The sequence below is a fragment of the Chelon labrosus genome, assembly GCF_963514085.1.
Source record: "Chelon labrosus genome assembly, chromosome: 2".
In the NCBI taxonomy this organism is placed as follows: Eukaryota; Metazoa; Chordata; class Actinopteri; order Mugiliformes; family Mugilidae; genus Chelon; species Chelon labrosus.
In genome coordinates, this window is record NC_140338.1 from 21,731,769 (window position 1) to 21,750,473 (window position 18,705).

At 44.6% G+C, this 18,705-nt stretch overlaps 1 protein-coding gene across 1 annotated transcript in view; it reads left to right on the plus strand.

Annotated features, from left to right (window-relative positions):
• Window positions 1-3,907: 3,907 nt before the first annotated feature.
• sorcs3a (sortilin related VPS10 domain containing receptor 3a) overlaps window positions 3,908-18,705 on the plus strand; it is a gene marked incomplete at its 3' end in the record, with an annotated part of 208,510 nt that continues 193,712 nt past the window's right edge. The window contains exon 1 of the mRNA XM_084569223.1: window positions 3,908-4,848. Coding sequence (XP_084425349.1) covers window positions 4,171-4,848 — 678 coding nt within the window. The 5' untranslated portion in view covers window positions 3,908-4,170. The remainder of the gene's footprint in view (window positions 4,849-18,705) is intronic.

Here is an 18,705-nt window from a genome sequence, read left to right on the forward strand (position 1 = left end):
TCTGAGCTGCTTGGAGTTTTTCTGGTGCCACGGCCTGCTTGCTAATCATCTGTTGGGGCTGCTTCTGAGGCATTTTTGGAGATGCATTATTCGGTTTCTTGCCTTGAGTTAAGCGCAATGATTTATTTGACTCTTGTGTCTGTACACTTAGTAGCTGGAGTCAGTAGTCAGTTAGGTAAAGAATGAAATAGAGATCGTTCACGCAGTTCTGTCCAAAGGTATCAAAACCTGACTGAAAACAGGCATTTATGTACAAAATGTACAAAACCCACAGACGTGTCTCAGTTTGACTTTGGGCTTAACGCACAATTATATTTGCCAGGACCAGTAATTTCAGTTTTGTGCTAAGCTAAGCTTTATACAGTCAAATATTCACTCTATTATGGCTAAGCTTTTGGGCTCCACCAACCCCAGAAATGCTCCAACTTTTTCTGTCGCCGATCCGTCCACTGCCGAGTCACAGATGCACACATCCCGTTGCAAATATTGCAAATAGCAGAATCCCCTGAAGCCGAGACAGCTTTTTTTTTTTTTTTTTTTAAACCACATTTATAAAAAGAAGCGTGTGTTACAGAGCTAGCAGGGCGCCTTCAACAAAGTTGTTTTGTTTTCTATCAGGATTTCTTTGTCCCTGGAGGCTTCATATTTGCAAAACTTTGGGAAAATTTTGCAGATATGAAGCCTCCAGTCTAGATGAGAGCGTTTTTACTGTGCGTCACGTCATGGCAATGCAACGTTTACGTTTACTAGCAAGAAAATGTCTTTGGCCCATGTGGCAAATAATTCAGCCGAGCAGACGGCATCTTTCAGTATAGTAATTGCAAAGGGGCGTGCACACAGGAAGAGGCTGTCAGTAAGGTGACGACAGGCCGATGGATTGTTAATGAAATTCAGCTAGTTGTGGAAATGATAGGAGAAAAACATTTGGTCAATAATATGCGAGGTAGACAGGTACTAAGTTGAACCAATCTCTCCTTTGAGGCAATTCTGATACAGTTGATTGACGTGTGACACAGAGTTCCCTGAACGTTAACCCTAAGAAACGCCACGCACACCTTTGGTTCCTATCCCCAAATTTAACATGCTGATAACGGGCTTGGAGCGTCGGAAAAACCACAGATGGGGGGCCGGTGTTTTGCGGTGACAGCCAGAAGAGCACGGTCTGTCTATACAGTAGCAATATTTTTAAGTTCTGCGTGTTTTACTCAAAAATATTTTGGGCAATCAAGTCAACCAGAGCTAGGAACAGCCAACTGTCAGAATGGACTATTGACTAATTGTGTTAGCCAATGTGAACGGTGCTTAATAGTCCAGTAGTCTAGAATCTGGTAGATGGTATATTAGACCTGTGGTGGAGCATATTTTCAGTAAATTAAAGGTTACACCTTTTATGCTTTGGGTCAATCTGACCCCAGCAATTTAAACCTCCAGAAAATGGTTATTTAAAATTGTTACTCAAGTTTATGTGTCAGGTAGTTTATGTTTGTTTGTTGATTACCTAAATAGCTCTTTAAATAAAACGAACCCTCCACATTACCCGATTTATACATCCAGAATACCTGTTTTACGACTATGGAGAAACATGCAGATCACTATAAAATCTCACTGATTGACCTCTTGTTATCCGTAACATTTGGTATGAAAAACTATTTATTTTATCAAGAATAATAGCATATGTTATGTTGGGGGCCAGCAGTGGCCAAGTCTATCCAACCATCCTCATATACTCACCTCCCCTCCATATTTGTCATCTCAAGTATATCCTATCCTTACGAAGAGCTCAAATGCTGATTGGATGTCTTGGACATGGCTGACAGCATATCTTTTGGGGCCTGGAACCATTTTGATGACATGAGCAGCACTAAGTCTAGCCCGTTGTTCAAGTAGGGAGCTAGACCATAATAATTTTCTGCTTTTGGAAGGTAGTGTGTTTATTGGTGGTTGAGAGACAAAAGGAACAGTGTGCGTCCAACACTGAGGGTCTCATTCTCATCAGAGGAAGATATCTCACTATCAGGGTCCTCCTCAGAAAGATAGCGCACCAAGAGAAATTCAGAAGGTTTAAAGGCTGCTGTGCAAGCTTTCATATGTTGCTTCACCCCTGCGTTGAGTGAACTATCAATATCTTCGCAGGAGCCATATTTTCCTCCAACTACAGCATGACAGGTTATAGTCTTAAAGCTTTGTTAAGATTAGAAATTATACTGACTTAAATATTATCCAAAACAACCATAACAAATGTGTGTAAAATGGGCGTCATTTTAAGTTTGTGTTCACCCAGTTGTCCCCATTAAATTAGGAAAAGTCATAAAATGTGAAGCAAAAAAGAAAAGTATATATTTAGAGTCGTTAAACATTGAATGGGGTCAAATTGACTCCAAGCGTAATTGGAGGGTTAAGATTATTGAGTAGGCACGGTTAATTCTGTTGAGGAAGACTTGAAACTGGCAAATGAGATCCTAAACTCATTGAGTTTTTTTTTTTTTTTCCAGTAAAGTCATAAATCAAGCTGGATTCACGGTCTATACTTTTATACAATCAGACTTTTTTTTGCAGTCAGTAGAGTCGCCCCCTGCTGACCAATAGAAAGAATGCAGATTTACGAGGCTAGTCCACTTCTCCTGTACAGACTCTGTGAAGATCCAAAAGTATTCAGATTACTCTAGGTGATTCCCTTTTATTTTTACACGGTAAAACGTTTCCGTTTGCTCTGCAGCAGTCTTTCACTCCGATATGATATGTTGAAATCCCCCTGGGCTTTTTTTCCTGATAGGCAATTTCTATGCAGTCAAGTTGATAGACAAGGACACAACATGCTAGATCACTAATGAATAACCGCGCTGCAACTCGGACTCACAGTCACTCACAACAGCCGCGCTCCTTCAGAAATACTCCTTCCCTGCGTGTTTTTATCACCATCTCATGAGCCCTTGATGCGCACAACGCGGCAGCAGTCCCAGCACTCCCCACCTCCCTCCCTCCCTCCCCTCTCTCCCTCCCTACCTTGCTCTCTCCCACATGCCTCTAGGCGCAGTCTTATTTCCCCCCCGAGGAGTGGTGCAACTCGCTGCCAATTCTTCCCAATCCATCAGTGAGTTTTTCTGCATCACCAGCGGCGATTCCCCCCCCCTCTCTCTCACGCCGTCGGACTGACCAGGGTCCTCCTACCAGGCAGGAAGGAAGGAGCTGCCTCTGTTTCAGTTTATACTGCGTTGAGTTTGGTTTGAAAGAGAGAAAGGAGGCGTAATGGGAACTAGTCAGTAAAACCTGGATTGTTGCTTCTTCTAAATGTAATACAAAATCCATTACTACAAAATAATAATAATAACAGTAACACTGGCAGACATTCTTATTCTTATTCAACAACAACAGTATTTTTTTTGTAGTACCACCTCCTGGTTGAAATTAAAATGTTTCTTAGATGTTTTCAGTGAGAACAGAAATGTCCCTCATTTCACTGTTAAAAAAATTGTGCATTTAAATGAACAACCTCTCGCTGATGACTGATGGCGCTGCAGCCCCTCGCCATTAGTCCAGAGTGAACTTCACTCGAAATATTTTATTCTAGCAATAGTTTAAAACTGGATCCATCTCCCAAACCTGCTGTTGCGCCACCGCCGACCTGAGATTCCGCTGCGCTCTGACAGGACTTTGTGTTTACGCACATGCGACCCGAGTCCCTTTTAAACGTTTTAATTCAACAGGTTCTGCGTGTCAGACATAAGGTAATGTGTCTGGTAAATGCGTTATCTTATGCGTGATCACTGACTGCAGGCTGATCTGAAAAAACTGTGTCATTATATGTGTCACACGCACACAATGAAGCTCACATCTAAACTTCAAAGAACAGGAGAAGACTCAGCACCACGGACAGCGCCTCTCTCTCCCTCTCTCGCTCGCTCTCTCTCCCTCTCTCTCTCTTTCTATCTATCTCTCCCTCTTCCGGGCGCACACTCGGCAGCTGGCTGTGGTACAGCTCCTCCCTCCTGTGTGGTGGCTTTCCCGACCAAAGATCCTTGGACGTGAACAGTTTCGCCGAGGAGCACTTTTCTCTCCCCCCCAAACCACCAGACGGACAATCGAGGCTTCAGAGATTCCATATCGACCTGAGAGAAGGGAGTGTCGGATAAGGTCTTCAGCCGTCCTCCACCCCCCAAATCTCTGTCAGCTATGGAGACTTGGGCTGGCTTCTGCCCAGGCTCTCACTTATCTCTGGGTATCTGGGTGATGATAGTCGCCCATGCCCTACAGAATGTCAAAGCGGAGATAACTTGCGCTCGTTGCCCGTCGCCAGTTCAACTTCACCAGGAGGAATTACAGCTGGGTATACGCACCGACCCGACAGAGGAGGCGAGCACCCTAAAAAACATCCGAGTAGAGTTTAGGGAACTCGGGGTTACCGACAACAATACTGGGATGGATGGCGACAACGAGACAGGCGTGTCGGCAGTGGATGCCCTCCACTTTACTCAACATGCCAGTTTGGATGGAGTTAGTACGCAGGACGATACCCCCAGGTCCAGTGAGGAAAGTCGCCGCGGCAGTGATCAGCCGGAGGTGGGTGAGGACGCTGCCCTCCAGAGAGCGAAGAGAAGCGGTCCTGAGTTTGCCGAGTTCACTGAGAGCGGGTTGACCGACGGGGCTGACGCGTTTGTGGGTGCTCCAGAGGACCGAGGCTCTATGTTAGACGGACACAGGCAAGGCAGGTCCGGGTTCAGATGGAACAGGGACGAAGGGAGAGGGAATAACCGGCAGGATGAGCCCAAGATCACCAGCAGCACTTTCGCTCTGACGGGGGACTCTGCGCATAACCACGCGGTGGTCTACTGGTCAGGACAGAACAGCAGCGTAAGTACAACCACACTGTGTTATTTTATCTCTGCTGTATCCTTCTGGATCATCCCCGACACATTCCACATGAACTCTGCGCGGAGAGTGGGATATTTTTAAGCAGCCAGCGGCCGTGACGCACAGAGCGGAGACTTTGTGCTCCGCCGCGCCGCTGAGTTGGGCTCGCTGTTAACAGGTGCACTGGAAGCTACAGATGCTCACCGACGCACACTGTTCCTTAAATGCCAGACCTGCGCAGCGTTGTGCATTGTATTCCGCCGCGACCCGTCGACTCTCCCGCAAATTGCGCACGAGCCCTCTGTCTGGTTTAACATTTCTGTGACATTATCCAAAACAAATCTACAGCCATATCTCTCTATGTCCCGTGACCTCACCCCCCGTGAACTGTGACTGCAACGTTTGGCCTGTGGTGATTTCTAGCCTTAGTAGCACGAATATTTATAATTTAGCTGCAGCAAATCTGAGCTACGTGGATGCATGATTCATTCCTCCCTACTGAGGTTTTTATTCCAATTTAATATACAAGGTAAAGAGGAACTGCAGTCTCCAATAAGCCCTACAATTCATTCCTCCTCCTGATTCTGCAGAATTTTGAATTTTATAGACCAGAACACTTAAAAATTAAAGATAATAATATTCACTCTTTTATGTTATTTTAGGATCGATTCATTCTTAAGGCTTACCTGTTTCAGAGAATGTGAATTACAGATAAAAAGATCCCATCCCTTGTTCCATAACCACACACTTGCTTAAGGGGCTGTTTGAAGGTTAGGTCTCAGTCTTTCTGCACAAGGTGAAATGTGCTCTCCTTTGTGTTAAAACACTCCGTTTATCAGTTTAAGTGATTTCAGAACATCTATTTGTCCAGTTCCTGAAAGAAATCTATTAAGGGACATGTAAAGAGCACTAGATGCCCAGCACTGAAAGCTTAGTGGGGTTTCCGGGTGTAGGAGGACAGCATGCAGTCCTTGTGTGTCACAACACGAGTGCAGGTCAAAGACAGGGGCAGCCTGCTGCCATAATGTGTAAATCTTTACAGCAGCTGCAAATAGTTCTCACAGTTCCACTTACTCGCCTCTACAATGACACAGCTCAACATTCGAGCTCACTTCTTGCGTATGAAATTGTCAAGAAAATAAAAATCCTGCTCCTCTCACACAAGTGGGTCCTCTTAGGAGGAGAATAATGAGACAAAATGAATCAAAGTCATTTACACATTCTTGCAAGCTCACAGGGAGCCGGTGGGCTCCTCTTTGTGGTTTCACAAGCTTAATTTGTTGTTGTGGCTGCTCCTCTCGCTTTATTCCATTTGAAAAAAGGAAAAAAACCCACATATTCAGCCTTGTCTGAGCTGATTATGACATGGTGCATGAACTTGTTTTTTAACCCGCAGTGAAGACTGAGGCACTGTGAGGGAACATGTTTGTCTGAGTGTGTGTGTGCGTGTGTGTGTGTGGGTGTGCTGGATGGAAAGGGCAAGGAGGTTATCGTGTTCCGCTGCCCCATAGCTTTAAATCCTTAATAATTATCTTGGAGACTGAGGCCTTTATTTCATTTTTATTTTTATTTTTTTTTCATGGCAGTAAAAAGAATACAGACCTTGCCTGGAGAGCATCCTCCAGAAAGGTCTTCAGATTAATCTTCATCTGTTGTTGCTTGCTTGTTCCGGTGATGAATAGAGGGGTATGAACGGAAGATTAAGCTTTCAGTCCTCTGACCTAACTTCAGCGGTAGTTAAGGTAGAGTAAGTCGCTGGTTAACAGCATGAATAAACTGGTGGGATGGATGGCCAGCTTGTTGGGCTCTTTCATTTATTTTTTTTTTATCTGACTGTACAAGAGAGGCAGTCCTCACCGGAAACACAACAACACTGATTTTTTGGGAAGACATGTAAAACATCCTAAGGTATCCAGTCGGCCGTGTGGTGTATCAAAGAACTACAAACTGAGGACAGCTGTTATACACCCTTGTCTTTCTCCCAATGTCAAATTAAACACTTTTAAATGACCTCTCAGTCTCTACCAGACGATCTTCTGGCCACGTGATTCCCTGGACACTACTGATTCTGGCTTTTTTTCCCACCTCACCACAGTCAGGACTACTACGGTCAACTTTAGTTTTTCCACCTTGACTGCAAAAACCTGAATTTTAAAAAGTTAATTATGACCTATAAAAAGAATTACATATGGCCCTTTGGGAAGGACCCATTCTTTTAATCTTGACTGCATGTCTTACTCTGACCTCAACAGAGTAGTTTATCTTTTAATCATGACATTGATTATGCTACAACTTTGACCAAACAGTTCATTCAGCCACAACCATTGTCTGACCTTGAGCCAGTACAGAAGAAGATACTGTAAGTGTGTGTGTTTCTTTCTTGAGCTTCAGCCACAATCATATTTGAAATTTAGGCAAATACACCGATCAGGGATAACATTATGAATATTAATATCTCCCTTGTTCCTCCAACAGTTGTGACTCATTAGAGAATGGACATGGGCCTTCTGGGGGGCCTTTGGGTCCTATGGGTTGAGGGGAGGGGCCTCTGTGGATCAGGCTTGTTCCAGTGCATCTCACAGATGCTTGATCAGTTTGGGATCTAGTGAATTTGGAGGCCAGGTCAACACCGTGTGCTGTTTTTCATGTTTATTTAGTTTAAACTGTTTTTGTGTGTGTGCCTGTGTCAGGCTGCATCCTGCTGGGGATGGCTGCTGCCATCAAGGAGTGTCATTGCTATGGGGTGGGGGGGCCTGGTCTGGTCTAGGTGGGTGGTACATGTCTAAGTAACATCCACATTAATGCCAGGTCCAAAAGTTTCCCAGCAGAACATTGGATTGTCACAACATGGTCAATGTTATTCACTTCTCCAGTCAGTGGTTTTAATGTTGTGGCTGATTGGTGTCCATGAACATTTGAAGAATCTTCATATTAACATTGTGACTTATAATCAAGCATTCATTCTTTTATTAAATAACATTTCCCATTAGGGTTCTAAAAATTCTTGGAGAGCCTTAAAATCTGAGCGTTTGAATCTGAAAACACATAGCAGGTTGAACCTTGATCCGCTAGCTGTTCTGAACATTGGCCACAATCATATTCTAACCTTAACACTGGATGAGGGGCCGGGCCCGTTGTTAAAATTGGTTTTTACAAGGTTACAGAGTGTCACACTTTGAATGAAGAGGCCGCTTTCCACTTCTCTGCGTAAAATGGAAGCTACCATGCTTCATTTCTGTTGCTTCCAATTTTGCAGAGCTACAGGTGAGAATTTCTAAAACTGGTTCAATAACACCGACAGTGTCACCGACCTGTTGTTAGAAGGCAGTTATCCATCTCTAACTCGTCATTAGCAGTCGTAAGGTTGTAAGAGGCAAACAAAGCAGCGCCTGGCAGGTCAAAGCTGGCTGCCAGGGCTAAGACCTTGGTTAAGGTTAGCAATGATTGCCTCCCCCCTAAACTTACGGTCAGTGTTGGTTTCTTTTAACACTGACCACAGTCCTTTCTGACACTTTGGAGTTTTAAGTGTGGTCAAAATGCTCAAACCCTTTTCCGCTTGTAACTGAGTCAAATTGTTATGCATGTGAACATTGCTAAAACATAGCGCTACTCAGTATTTTGGTTTTTCTCTCACTCTTTGTGTGTGTTATTGTGCATTTTAATGTCGGGGTGAAGGTATTTCCCGTGTGTGTCTAGTTCCCAGGTAGCTGTTGTAGCACAGGGGGGCTTTAATTAGACAGACGCACCCGGAAGGCACATACTGTGTTGTTGTTCATTTCTGAACAAACAATGCAGCTCTTGTATTGGGGACTGGATGGAGGCTGCCACTGTACCTGCACTGACAGCCCCTTGCTCTGTTGTAGTCGCAGAACCGTGCCAAATAAAGATGGAGATCTGTTCTCAGCGTCCTTGGTCTGTCAGCGACGATCTTAGAGCTGCTACACACTGGTCTTTGGCGAACAGACCATATCTCTACCATCTCCTCAACACTAAATGCCAAAAATATAAATGGAACAGAATCTCATCTGGCTGACTGCTGTGATAATTGGTTCCACCACAAATCCGCAACCAGTGTCTGGTCTAGAGACTCTGTCTCAGGCTTATTTAAGGCGGCTGCTTGCCCGTGTCTTACTGTACTGCGACTACCTGTGGGAGGACTTGACGCTGCTCAGATTTCCCTGGGGGGTGCCGGCGTGTCCTCTGAGGCGTGTACACAAAGCTAATGCACTCTCACTGTCTCTCTGTACCTGCTGTCTTCTACCCCCCATCGATGCGTCTGTCGTCGAATGAGTATTCACGTCTCTGCCTCGGGCTTATCCAGGCTATGTCGAAGCCTTAACCTAAGACATTAATCGGCACTGTTGTGGTGGCCATGTTGAGACTAACTGTCATTTATAATATTCATGGACATAATTTCAAGGAAGCCGCTCTGTGGCGACGTGACAAGTTCTCTCCTGAAGTGTTTTTGAAGCAGTGTAACCTCTTAGCCTCACCAGTCATGAGCATAATGGCATTGTGACTGACAGCTTGAATAGAAAATGGATAGCTTTAGCAGGGCCTTTTTTTTTTTATAACGTGAGGGAAGCTTGAGATTTCCCTTGCAACGGTGTGATAATAAAAACGTTCATATAAGAAAAATGTTTCCGTAAGTGTACAGAATCTCTAAGCAATCGGCTTTTCAGCTGCCACACTTCGACTCCTTGATGTTTGTTTAATGTTCTGTGGCACACAGCGCTGTCTTTGTTGTCCTCTGTGCAATTGATGGAGGGGGTGTGGTACAGAGCATTGGCATAAGATGTATGGGTTCAACTCGTGCGGTCTTTAAAGTTGTGAGAACTCACACAGCGGCGGGGCATCCATATCTGGCAGGTCATCAATAGAGCCGACTGTGTGCATTTGAAATTCCCCAATCCCTCTTGAGGACCGGAGGAACACACGCCGACTCTCATGAGAGGTATTTGAAGACAAAAATGTCACGGAGCCGCGTCACACGCGCGTGACCGGCTTTAAAATACTTCATCCTTCCGGCATTTGTGAATCATCCCGGCTTTGAAAGAATGTGAAATCCTGCAAAAAAAAATGTCCCGGCAAGAATATTTCATCAGCCTGACTGCTATGTGCATGTTATGGTCATTATATGCAGTAGCCATTGTGTAAAAAGGGCCCAACGAGGACGGAGCCATGTGTAGCATTCCCGAGCAGTGTCTCTGCAGTGTGGAGGTGATTTCGGATGTAGAGGCAGGTCTTGTTCTTGCTGACTTACCATCAACGCATCTCACCCCTCAGCCAAAATTACCGATGCTAATACGTTATAAAGCTGTTTCCTTTCTTCCCTCTGCTGCTAAGCTGGTGGCCGTCTGCTCTGAAGGAGGATGGGATGGGTAAAAAATAAAAAGAAGAATATCATAAATAATGCAACCCATCTGAGCTCCCTTCTCCCTCCTTCCTCCTAATCCAAGTCTAATTAGTGTCTACAAATTTATTCCTCATCGCTGGTTTTCCTAGGTTTTTTTTTGTGTGTGTGAGTGTGTGTGTGCGCTGTGGAAGTGTAACGTCATGGCGTGAAGCCAATCTGCCACGAAACATGAATGGCGAATGTGTCTCGACTGGCCTCCAGAGCTAGACTCTTGGCTTGAGTTTCCAAACAGTCAGGGTCGGGCTGATGCTTGCTCTTGACCTCCTGATACCACGCAGCAGCCTTTTTAAGAGCACATTATGTCAAGTTATGCTCACACTGTACGGGTGAACGTTTATGGATTCCATGCGTACAATGGGTCACATAATGTGTGGTGGACCATATTTAGTTTCTGAATGGCTTTTTTTTTTTTTTTTTAACCGTGTACAACCAAACGCAGCTTGGTTTTGTGTGGGAAGGGTACGTGGCCGAGAGCGCTCCAACAGAAAAAATTTAATAATAAGCAGGGAAGCAACTTATGTGTCAGCTCTTTTCCACTCCCCAGTAGCAAACATCAACGACTCCAAAAGTCATAAAGCTTTGAACAACAAGTGTGTCTAGTCCCATCACTTCATAGGATCCAGGGAACAATTGTGTGGTCGTTTTGTGCTTCTTGCAGCACTTTTTTGTGTTTGAGTTTGCAGCAGGTTTCTACTTTCGGTTGTGTTGTATTTGCAGGGAACCTGTTGTCCAGTGGATGAAACCGTTTCCTTAATTTGCTTGTGTTTTGTCTATTGACCACAGAACTACATGAAATACAGACATGAAACATCGGATACATGCTGCTGTCAGACACATGTAACCCTCATGACTGCGTACACGCCGATCCAGCTCTCCCCTTTTCAAAGTAGTTAACTAGGTCAGCACATTTCAGCATTTTATAACTCCTGTTAAAGGTCAGCAGATGCACTTAAACGTGTCACTGAATGTTAAAACTCTCCTCAGCACTGAAATGCTGCCACATTAAGGAAGCCATTCAAGAAGCCATCCAATCAGGATGCACTGCGCCCGCTATTGCAGCACGCCGCGGATCTCAGATCACATCAAGTCACTAAAAAGCTTTGAAGGCACGGGCATGTGTGAAAGTAGAAACCCGGCTGGTTGGACGCGAGGCTTTAAAGGCTGCTTTTGCCAAACCTAATGGCCTCATTATGTTCCCTGTATGATTGCCACGGTGGCTGAGGAATGACGGAAGCCACCTCGCTACAACTTCAGAGAGTTGAGTACAATCATCCGCTTGGCCACTGATCCTGTTCAGCAGTACAAGGGTGATGATGATGTTACTCGCTTGAGAGGAAGTGTGTGAGGCAGAGAGGAGCATGTGTTTATGTATATACATGTTAGTCAAATTGGTACACTCAAGTGTCGGATTACTTTCATTCCTCTTCCAGTCGGTGGCTTCCTGCCATCTGAGGTGTCCAGAGAGTGTGGGGTTCACCTGTCAGGATGGAGCATCTCCCACAGTTTAAACATCCGTGGACTGACTAAAGGAACATCAAGCTTCAAGTCCGAGACTTCCCAGTCCCAGAGGCACAGCGCATCTTGACCTTATCCTATTTTTTTCTGAGCCAAGTGCGATACCTTGTAATGTCCCTTGCCATTTCCCAAACACGGGCAAGCCGGGGAGAGCGGCCAGACGATGAGCACATAATAATGTCAGACCACAGTGAAGCGATAGACCGCACGCTGTGTTTTTCTCCCACTCTCTCTCTCTCTAGTTGCTTTTCTTTCCGCCCTCTTTCAGTCTCTCTTCACTGATATGCATTCACTAGGTCACAGACCCACAACATGCATGCAAGAGCCAGTGTAAAAAAAAAAAAAAAAAAGATAGAAACATGGAACTCGCACGCGCACACAGCCTCCATCATTCTCAGTATCACGTCTCATTCTCGGTCAGAGTGAGTAGTGTCGTGCCTGGAGGAGGCTGTCATTGATGGAGACTAATGTTGACACATCGCACCCCAGGACCTGCAGTCAATTAACACGTTGTCTAATTAAAGTGATCTACTGGTTTATCTAGGAGAGATTGAAAGTGGCCGTAAAATGTGTCCGCGCCGCATTAACTTTACAATCAGGTTCGCTTCTTTATTTCCATTCGGATTTTAATGGTAATAACCTGCTCAAAGGACGCCCTCCATTACCAAACAGATTGTGTAAGAATCGTTCACTGATGGCGGCAGGAGATGGATGCGGTTAATATTCCCGCCGAGCGTCTAAAACACGCCTGGCTGTCCGTGTTGTCTGCCGTGGAACCCGGCCTGAAAAGCCCCCTTCCCCCCAAGGTTCGCCTATACTTCCGTTGAAACTGAACCGCATTACATTTCTATCAAACACGGTAATTGTCTCTTATTTACCCAGCCTCCACGCTGAGCTGCTTTTAAAATTTTAATGGCGCCGTAAGAGTTGTTTGGACTGCTTGATGGGGACGGCGCTAATATAAGGCTGTCTTATAAAAGGAGAGTGTGAGTGGTCATGGATATCAATGAATTATTAATCCCCAGGCTCTTTTATAGGTGTTTTCTGCGAGGGAGGACTTTGTACTGGAACAGACAGTACACCGCCTTCTAATAATCCTGTTGAGGAAATGACTCCGCAGAGTAAGAGAGGCCGAGGTGGAGGTGCCATTAAGGTTTTTTTTTTTTTGTTTTTTTTATTGGTTAGTCAAATAATAGAGGTGTCACCAACGCCTCAAGCCTGTGGCATTTAATTCCCTCTGAGGTCCCATTATAAAAGTTATGCAGTCGTTCTGCACACTGAGAGGAAAGCAGAAACCAGTGAATGATGTAAAGCAATTAACTAAATACGGGCCTATGTAAAATGCTGTTATGGTGACATTTAAAGTTATGAAACAATAAAGAAGAATTACTTCTAAAATATAAATTTACACTGATAAATATAGAAGTGTACATTCAATATTCTGCAACAGCCTTTTAAGTGGTCTGGCAAATTGAAGTGGATAACATTAGCAATATTTAGATTTTGCTGTGTTGCTGACATTATGACTGCTACTGGGTCAAAAAGGAGTTTATTCCAAGCCAACATGTGCACAAAATCCTTAAAAACAGATTGGATATTATTAAAACTAAGAGAGCAGACCAGGAAAACAAATTTAAAATGAGTTGCATTTATTACAACACTGCTTTTATGCGTCGTCTCCTGTCTGGATGACGGAAAAAAAAAAAATCTGCCCAGTGGTATTTAAAGTGTTGTTTCAGCTTTCAGCCGCTTCCGAGGATCTTTGGGAGCTGGCACCTGCCTCCGACAGACAGCAAACTGTTGCCACCTGTAATCACGTTTGTTTAGCTAATGCATGGAGGAGCGAGGCTGCTGCATTCTGCTCCCAGTCAGCGTCTGTCTGTTGTCAGCACAGAGATCAGAGGAGATTGCATTGGTCCGCGTGCACCGCTCTGGGCTGCTGCCAGGCATGGGCTGCAAAGATTCTGGAAACTAGACTGCAGCTGCCTCAAGCCGTCACGTTGCGGTGATAAATGATTTCAATGTGTGAACGTGAGGTTTTTTTTTTGGTTTTTTTTCGTGCATCAGTGTTCCGTATGTGCTCATGTGAAAAAGCCCATACTGGATGTGTTAACATGTGTTGCCGCTAATGGATGTAAGCTGCCACCAACACATAAAAACCTAATGAGGCAAAGTGGATTAAGAGCTGTCGGCTATTTAACTGAAAAAGAAAGCTCAAAAACTTCTCTATATTCTTCTCGCAAGTGCGTCGTTTGTTTGCAGCAGCTCAATAAAAGTAGTAAGGCAGCACTATATGCTGTGAATGGATGTAATCATACATAGCAAACCCATAATGACAAAGAAAACACTGATGTCTCCTCTACTTTACATTAACCTCAACAGCTAAATAATTTGTATTTTCCCTGCTGCAGTAATCGAGTCATCCCCATGTGGCCCCACGTCTACCCTCGACATTCATTTTCACATTCCCCTCCGTTTGTTTCCACACTTTGTTCACAGAGTCTTGAGTCGGGGTTGTACAAGCAGTAATGTTGAGTAATGAGTGGTAACAGGCGGGCAACTAAATAAATACCCTTAGTGTGACACTTTTTACGTGCTCCAGCTTGTGAGCCTCTTTTTGCCTGCGTCAACAGCTCAGTGATTTTCTGCAGCGTGGCTGCTGAGAGCAGCACATAAACAGCAGCATGGACGAGGGCTAGATTATCATTATTATCATTATTTTTATTATTATTTTAAATGGGAGGCTTTATGACCTCTTCATAGTAGCTGCAAAGAAGTGAGCCTCTTGAATATTTCGTTATATTGCTGATTTTCTTTTTAAATTTTCATTTTTTTTCTACACAGTTCTTGCTCCAAAGTAGAAGCTTAAACCTTCTAAGTCCCAATAATTCACAGTGAAGGTACAGTGCTGTCCCAGTCCTGTCACAAGGAGACAGATAGCAGGCCCTTTACAATCAATGGTGCTTAGTATCATTCCTGGTGTGTCATATACCTTCAGGCTACAGTGAAAATAGGGAACACTTCTGCCACAGTGACACTTTCTCAGGTGCTGCATTTTCTTGTAGTAAAGGTGCATTGCAATCATTTATCACGGCATCAGCAATGAGTCGCATGACCAGAATATGACCAGGGTTGCTGAAATCATGGCGAACTGGCCACGGGCTTTTGCTTCTTTAAGCTTGGTTTATACTTGATCGACACACCGTCTACAACTTTGCACGCATTAGTAGTAGTATTAGTGGAAGCCACACCAACGTTTTGTGGGGATTCTCCGCTGGGAACTGATTAAGCTCCAATAAAGATCTGCAGGGCCAGTCAAATCATCAAATCATTTGGGGCAGGCTTTATGCGGTGATGGACTGAAGCTTAACGGCGAGGTACGCGTTCACGTCATCTGCTTACAACAAAATGGCTCTGACTAGTTGTAGATTTTCCAGTTGTGTAGAGGGAGGTTCTCTGTATTAACTGAAACACGCCTTATAATGAAATCCAAAAGGAAGTGTTAACAGAATATGAGTATGGTTAGACCAGGCTACTGGTGTGTTGTCCTCATTCTGCAATTACGTCACTAAAACTCCAGTTAGCTGTGAGTGTCTCTGTGTACTTCAAACAATAGTGAGAGCAATAGAGCGGTCAGTTAAGAGAAGACCATATTTTCTTTTTTTTTTTAAAAAGTAGACTTTGTCACCTATGTGGTGAAGTTGGACCCAAATGCAAGATGCGGAGGGGAGGCAAAAGTTGAGAGCCAGAGTACTCAAAGAACACAAATGGGTTCAAACAGGTAAGAACCAAGACGAGACACAGGTGAAACTAATGAGGACGGAGCATACAGGGAGAAACCAATCCAGCAATCAGGGAAGGGGGGGGGGGGGGGGGGGGGGGGGGGGGCATAGGAAGTAACACAAGACAAGAAACACCAAGGAGGAACTTTACGAAATAAACAGGAAGCACAAGGAAAACCAAACGGGGAAGAGAAAACACCAAATTCCAAACCATGACAGACTTACATTCTACCAGGTGGTTAGAAACAATGGTCTTCTGTAGGGGAGATAATTTTTTTATATTTTTTTTTATCAAATTCAAACACAAGCGCTGACTGTTAAGACACATTCTGTTTCCTGTTGGCAATTTCCTTTTCTTTCTTTTTTTCCCCTCCCGTAAGGCACTGCAAATGACTACCATTGACTCACACAGCATGTAAGAGATAGTAGCCATATGCCAAAGCCCTTTTTAATTATCACACATTTACCCAGAGGTGTCGGCATACGATAGCAGGAGCATTAGCTCAGCCTTGACCTTTTCATCAGGGGGATGAGCGGACTTGTGACAGAAACTGGACCAGACCTGTAAAATGCCAACATCGGGGAGATAATCTGCATTCTGTTTGGAAACAGGGGATTTCATCACGAAAACATAGAGGCGGCTAGCGTGTCTGAGACAAAACACACAGGGAGGTTCAGCACGCCTGGGCCTCAGATACGTAGACAATCTTGGGCCAAACTAAAACATTAAAATACACGTCAAATAAATTTTTTCAAGGATGGCTTCTGTAATTTTAGGTAGTTAATATAATGTTGATACATGTTCAAGTGTCAATTGTTTGGATAAGTTTCATTTTAGTTAGTTATGTGACGCTATAGAAACAGGATGTGACATAATGGCGACTACCAGTTGCCATGCCAACCGCTCCGTAAAGCGTCCTGTGGGATCATGAGAGTTGTAAAAAAAAAAAAATAAATAAGTACAGTGTATAATCCAACATTTCCTTGTAACTGGTGGAGGTAGAGCAGAATGCAATATATTAAACAAAAACGCGAGTGAGTCTGGAGGAAGTGTGGTCAGGTCGTCTATATCACGGTTCAGCGTGGCTCCACTCTCGGCCTGTACTGCACAGACTCTGGCTCCAAACTCGCAAGATGGTGCTGCTCGTATGCCTGGGAAAATAGCGTCACTTTGGCCAATGCAAGGAAGTGGCGACACATCATCCATATTTATATACAGTCTATGCTCGAATGCAACAATGCCACATACAACTGTGTAATCTATAAAAGTAGGTCAGTTATTAAAACTGAATAGATTTTGAATAATGGCCTATTTTCACTGTGTGGTCAGATTATTAATTATCTTGAAAGGGACAGATCTCATTTCACTCCTTATCTGATTTTAAACGCGTCAGAGTGAAGACATAATGGAATTTAAATGAGACCATTCAAATCGAAGCAGTGTTTTGTTGCATGGAGAGTTTAATGAATTCTGCTCGGTTACGCGTGTTGACTTCTGACTCACCTTTCCATTTGTTCTGCACATGTTGCTCCGGAGTGACCACTTCTGTTCATTACGTAGCCATACATTCAGCTCGGTTCTCGGTGCGATGAGTGGGATGGGATGTTCTGAGCACATGGACGGATAATTTGATATAATAACTGATGAGCTATTAGAGCAGCAGACCCTGTTTGTTTTCCTGCTCACAGCGTTTATCATTCAGTGACTACATCCCACTGATAAGTGCTGGAAATGCAGATAGGAAAGTGGAAGCTGTGTATGATTATTAACATTCGCAGAGGTAGGGCCGCAAGTGAAGGCAGCGGTACATCATCCAGACCAGTGAGATGGATGAGGGGGCGCTGCGGCTGGGGGAAACTAGGTCTTGTTGGGAAACCCATGCAGCTCCGAAGAAACCCAGCCCAGGTAATTATCACACTGTGCCACTTAAATACAAATGCTTTTTCTCAGCAGAGAGCAGTTTAATCAAGTGTAATTGTGTGTTTGCGTTTATCCCCTGCCTGTTCCTGTATGCTTTTTGCTTTCTTGTGCGCCTCTTTAGCCCGCCGCATTCACTGCGACGGAGCTCGACACTTGCGTTCAGTCATTCCCATGCAGAAGGGAGTGTTTTGTGTGTCCTCGTCAAACAAGTGCTGCTCTCAGTCCGCCGCTGTGTTTCCCACCGGCAGCCTGGCACGGCATCCAGCCCGCAGCGAAGGAGGCTGACGCTTTCCTGTCATTCCCATGGTCCCGCATTTGCCGCCTGCTTGCCTGCTGGCTGCTCCTTGGGCAGTGCCTTTGTCCATCACTAGAGGGAGTGGGTAGCCTAAAGAATAATGCAGAGCAGTACAAGCCACGGGACAGGAGGACAGAAGGAAGAAGTAGAGCGAGAAGGAGAGGGAAGGAGTGAGGCCGCTGATCATTCATTAGCTTTACTTGAGAGCAGCATTGTTGCAAATGCAGCTTTAAAGCACATACACACTAAAGGATGATAAACACAGAGTTGGGAGAAATGAACGGCTATTTGGCAGATGGAAAGGTTCTATGGCTGTGATTTAAATGAATAGATATGTTGTTTACTCTCTGTCAGTGTCTGTGCCTGCCCAGAGAAGGCAGAGGGGAAACACGAAGAGTCAGACAGATAGATAGATGGAAACATGACAGCGGCAGTCATACGCTGAGTGACAGAGAGACGCGGCGGCTCTCGTGGACTCTCACGAACCAGCGGCTAGTTCGGTGCATGCTAAATATTACAGCGCGTCTCCTGCAGCATCTCAAATCAGCCCCTCTGAAGTGGATCAGGCCCCGCTCGTCCCTCCCAGCTGGAGCCGGAGCCTGTTTGCTGCCCTTTCACAGCTCGCTTGCCACACACATGAAAATATTTATGTGGCCCTAATTGGTTGTAAGGGCTATCCAACTGCGTGCAGAGCTATTTTTTTGTTTTTCCTCTGCACCAGTTGAAACACGCCACATAATGAAATTCAAATGGTGCACAACAAAGGTGAGCTTCTGTACGAGCTCCAAAAAGACACAGCAGAAAAACAAGAAAAAGGGGTGTGCATAATCTCTTAATGAGAATGAGGCCAAGGATGATGAATAAAGTGCACGCATATTAATGCACGAAATGTGTGTCCAGATTAGTTTTATGGCATACGCACAGTTGG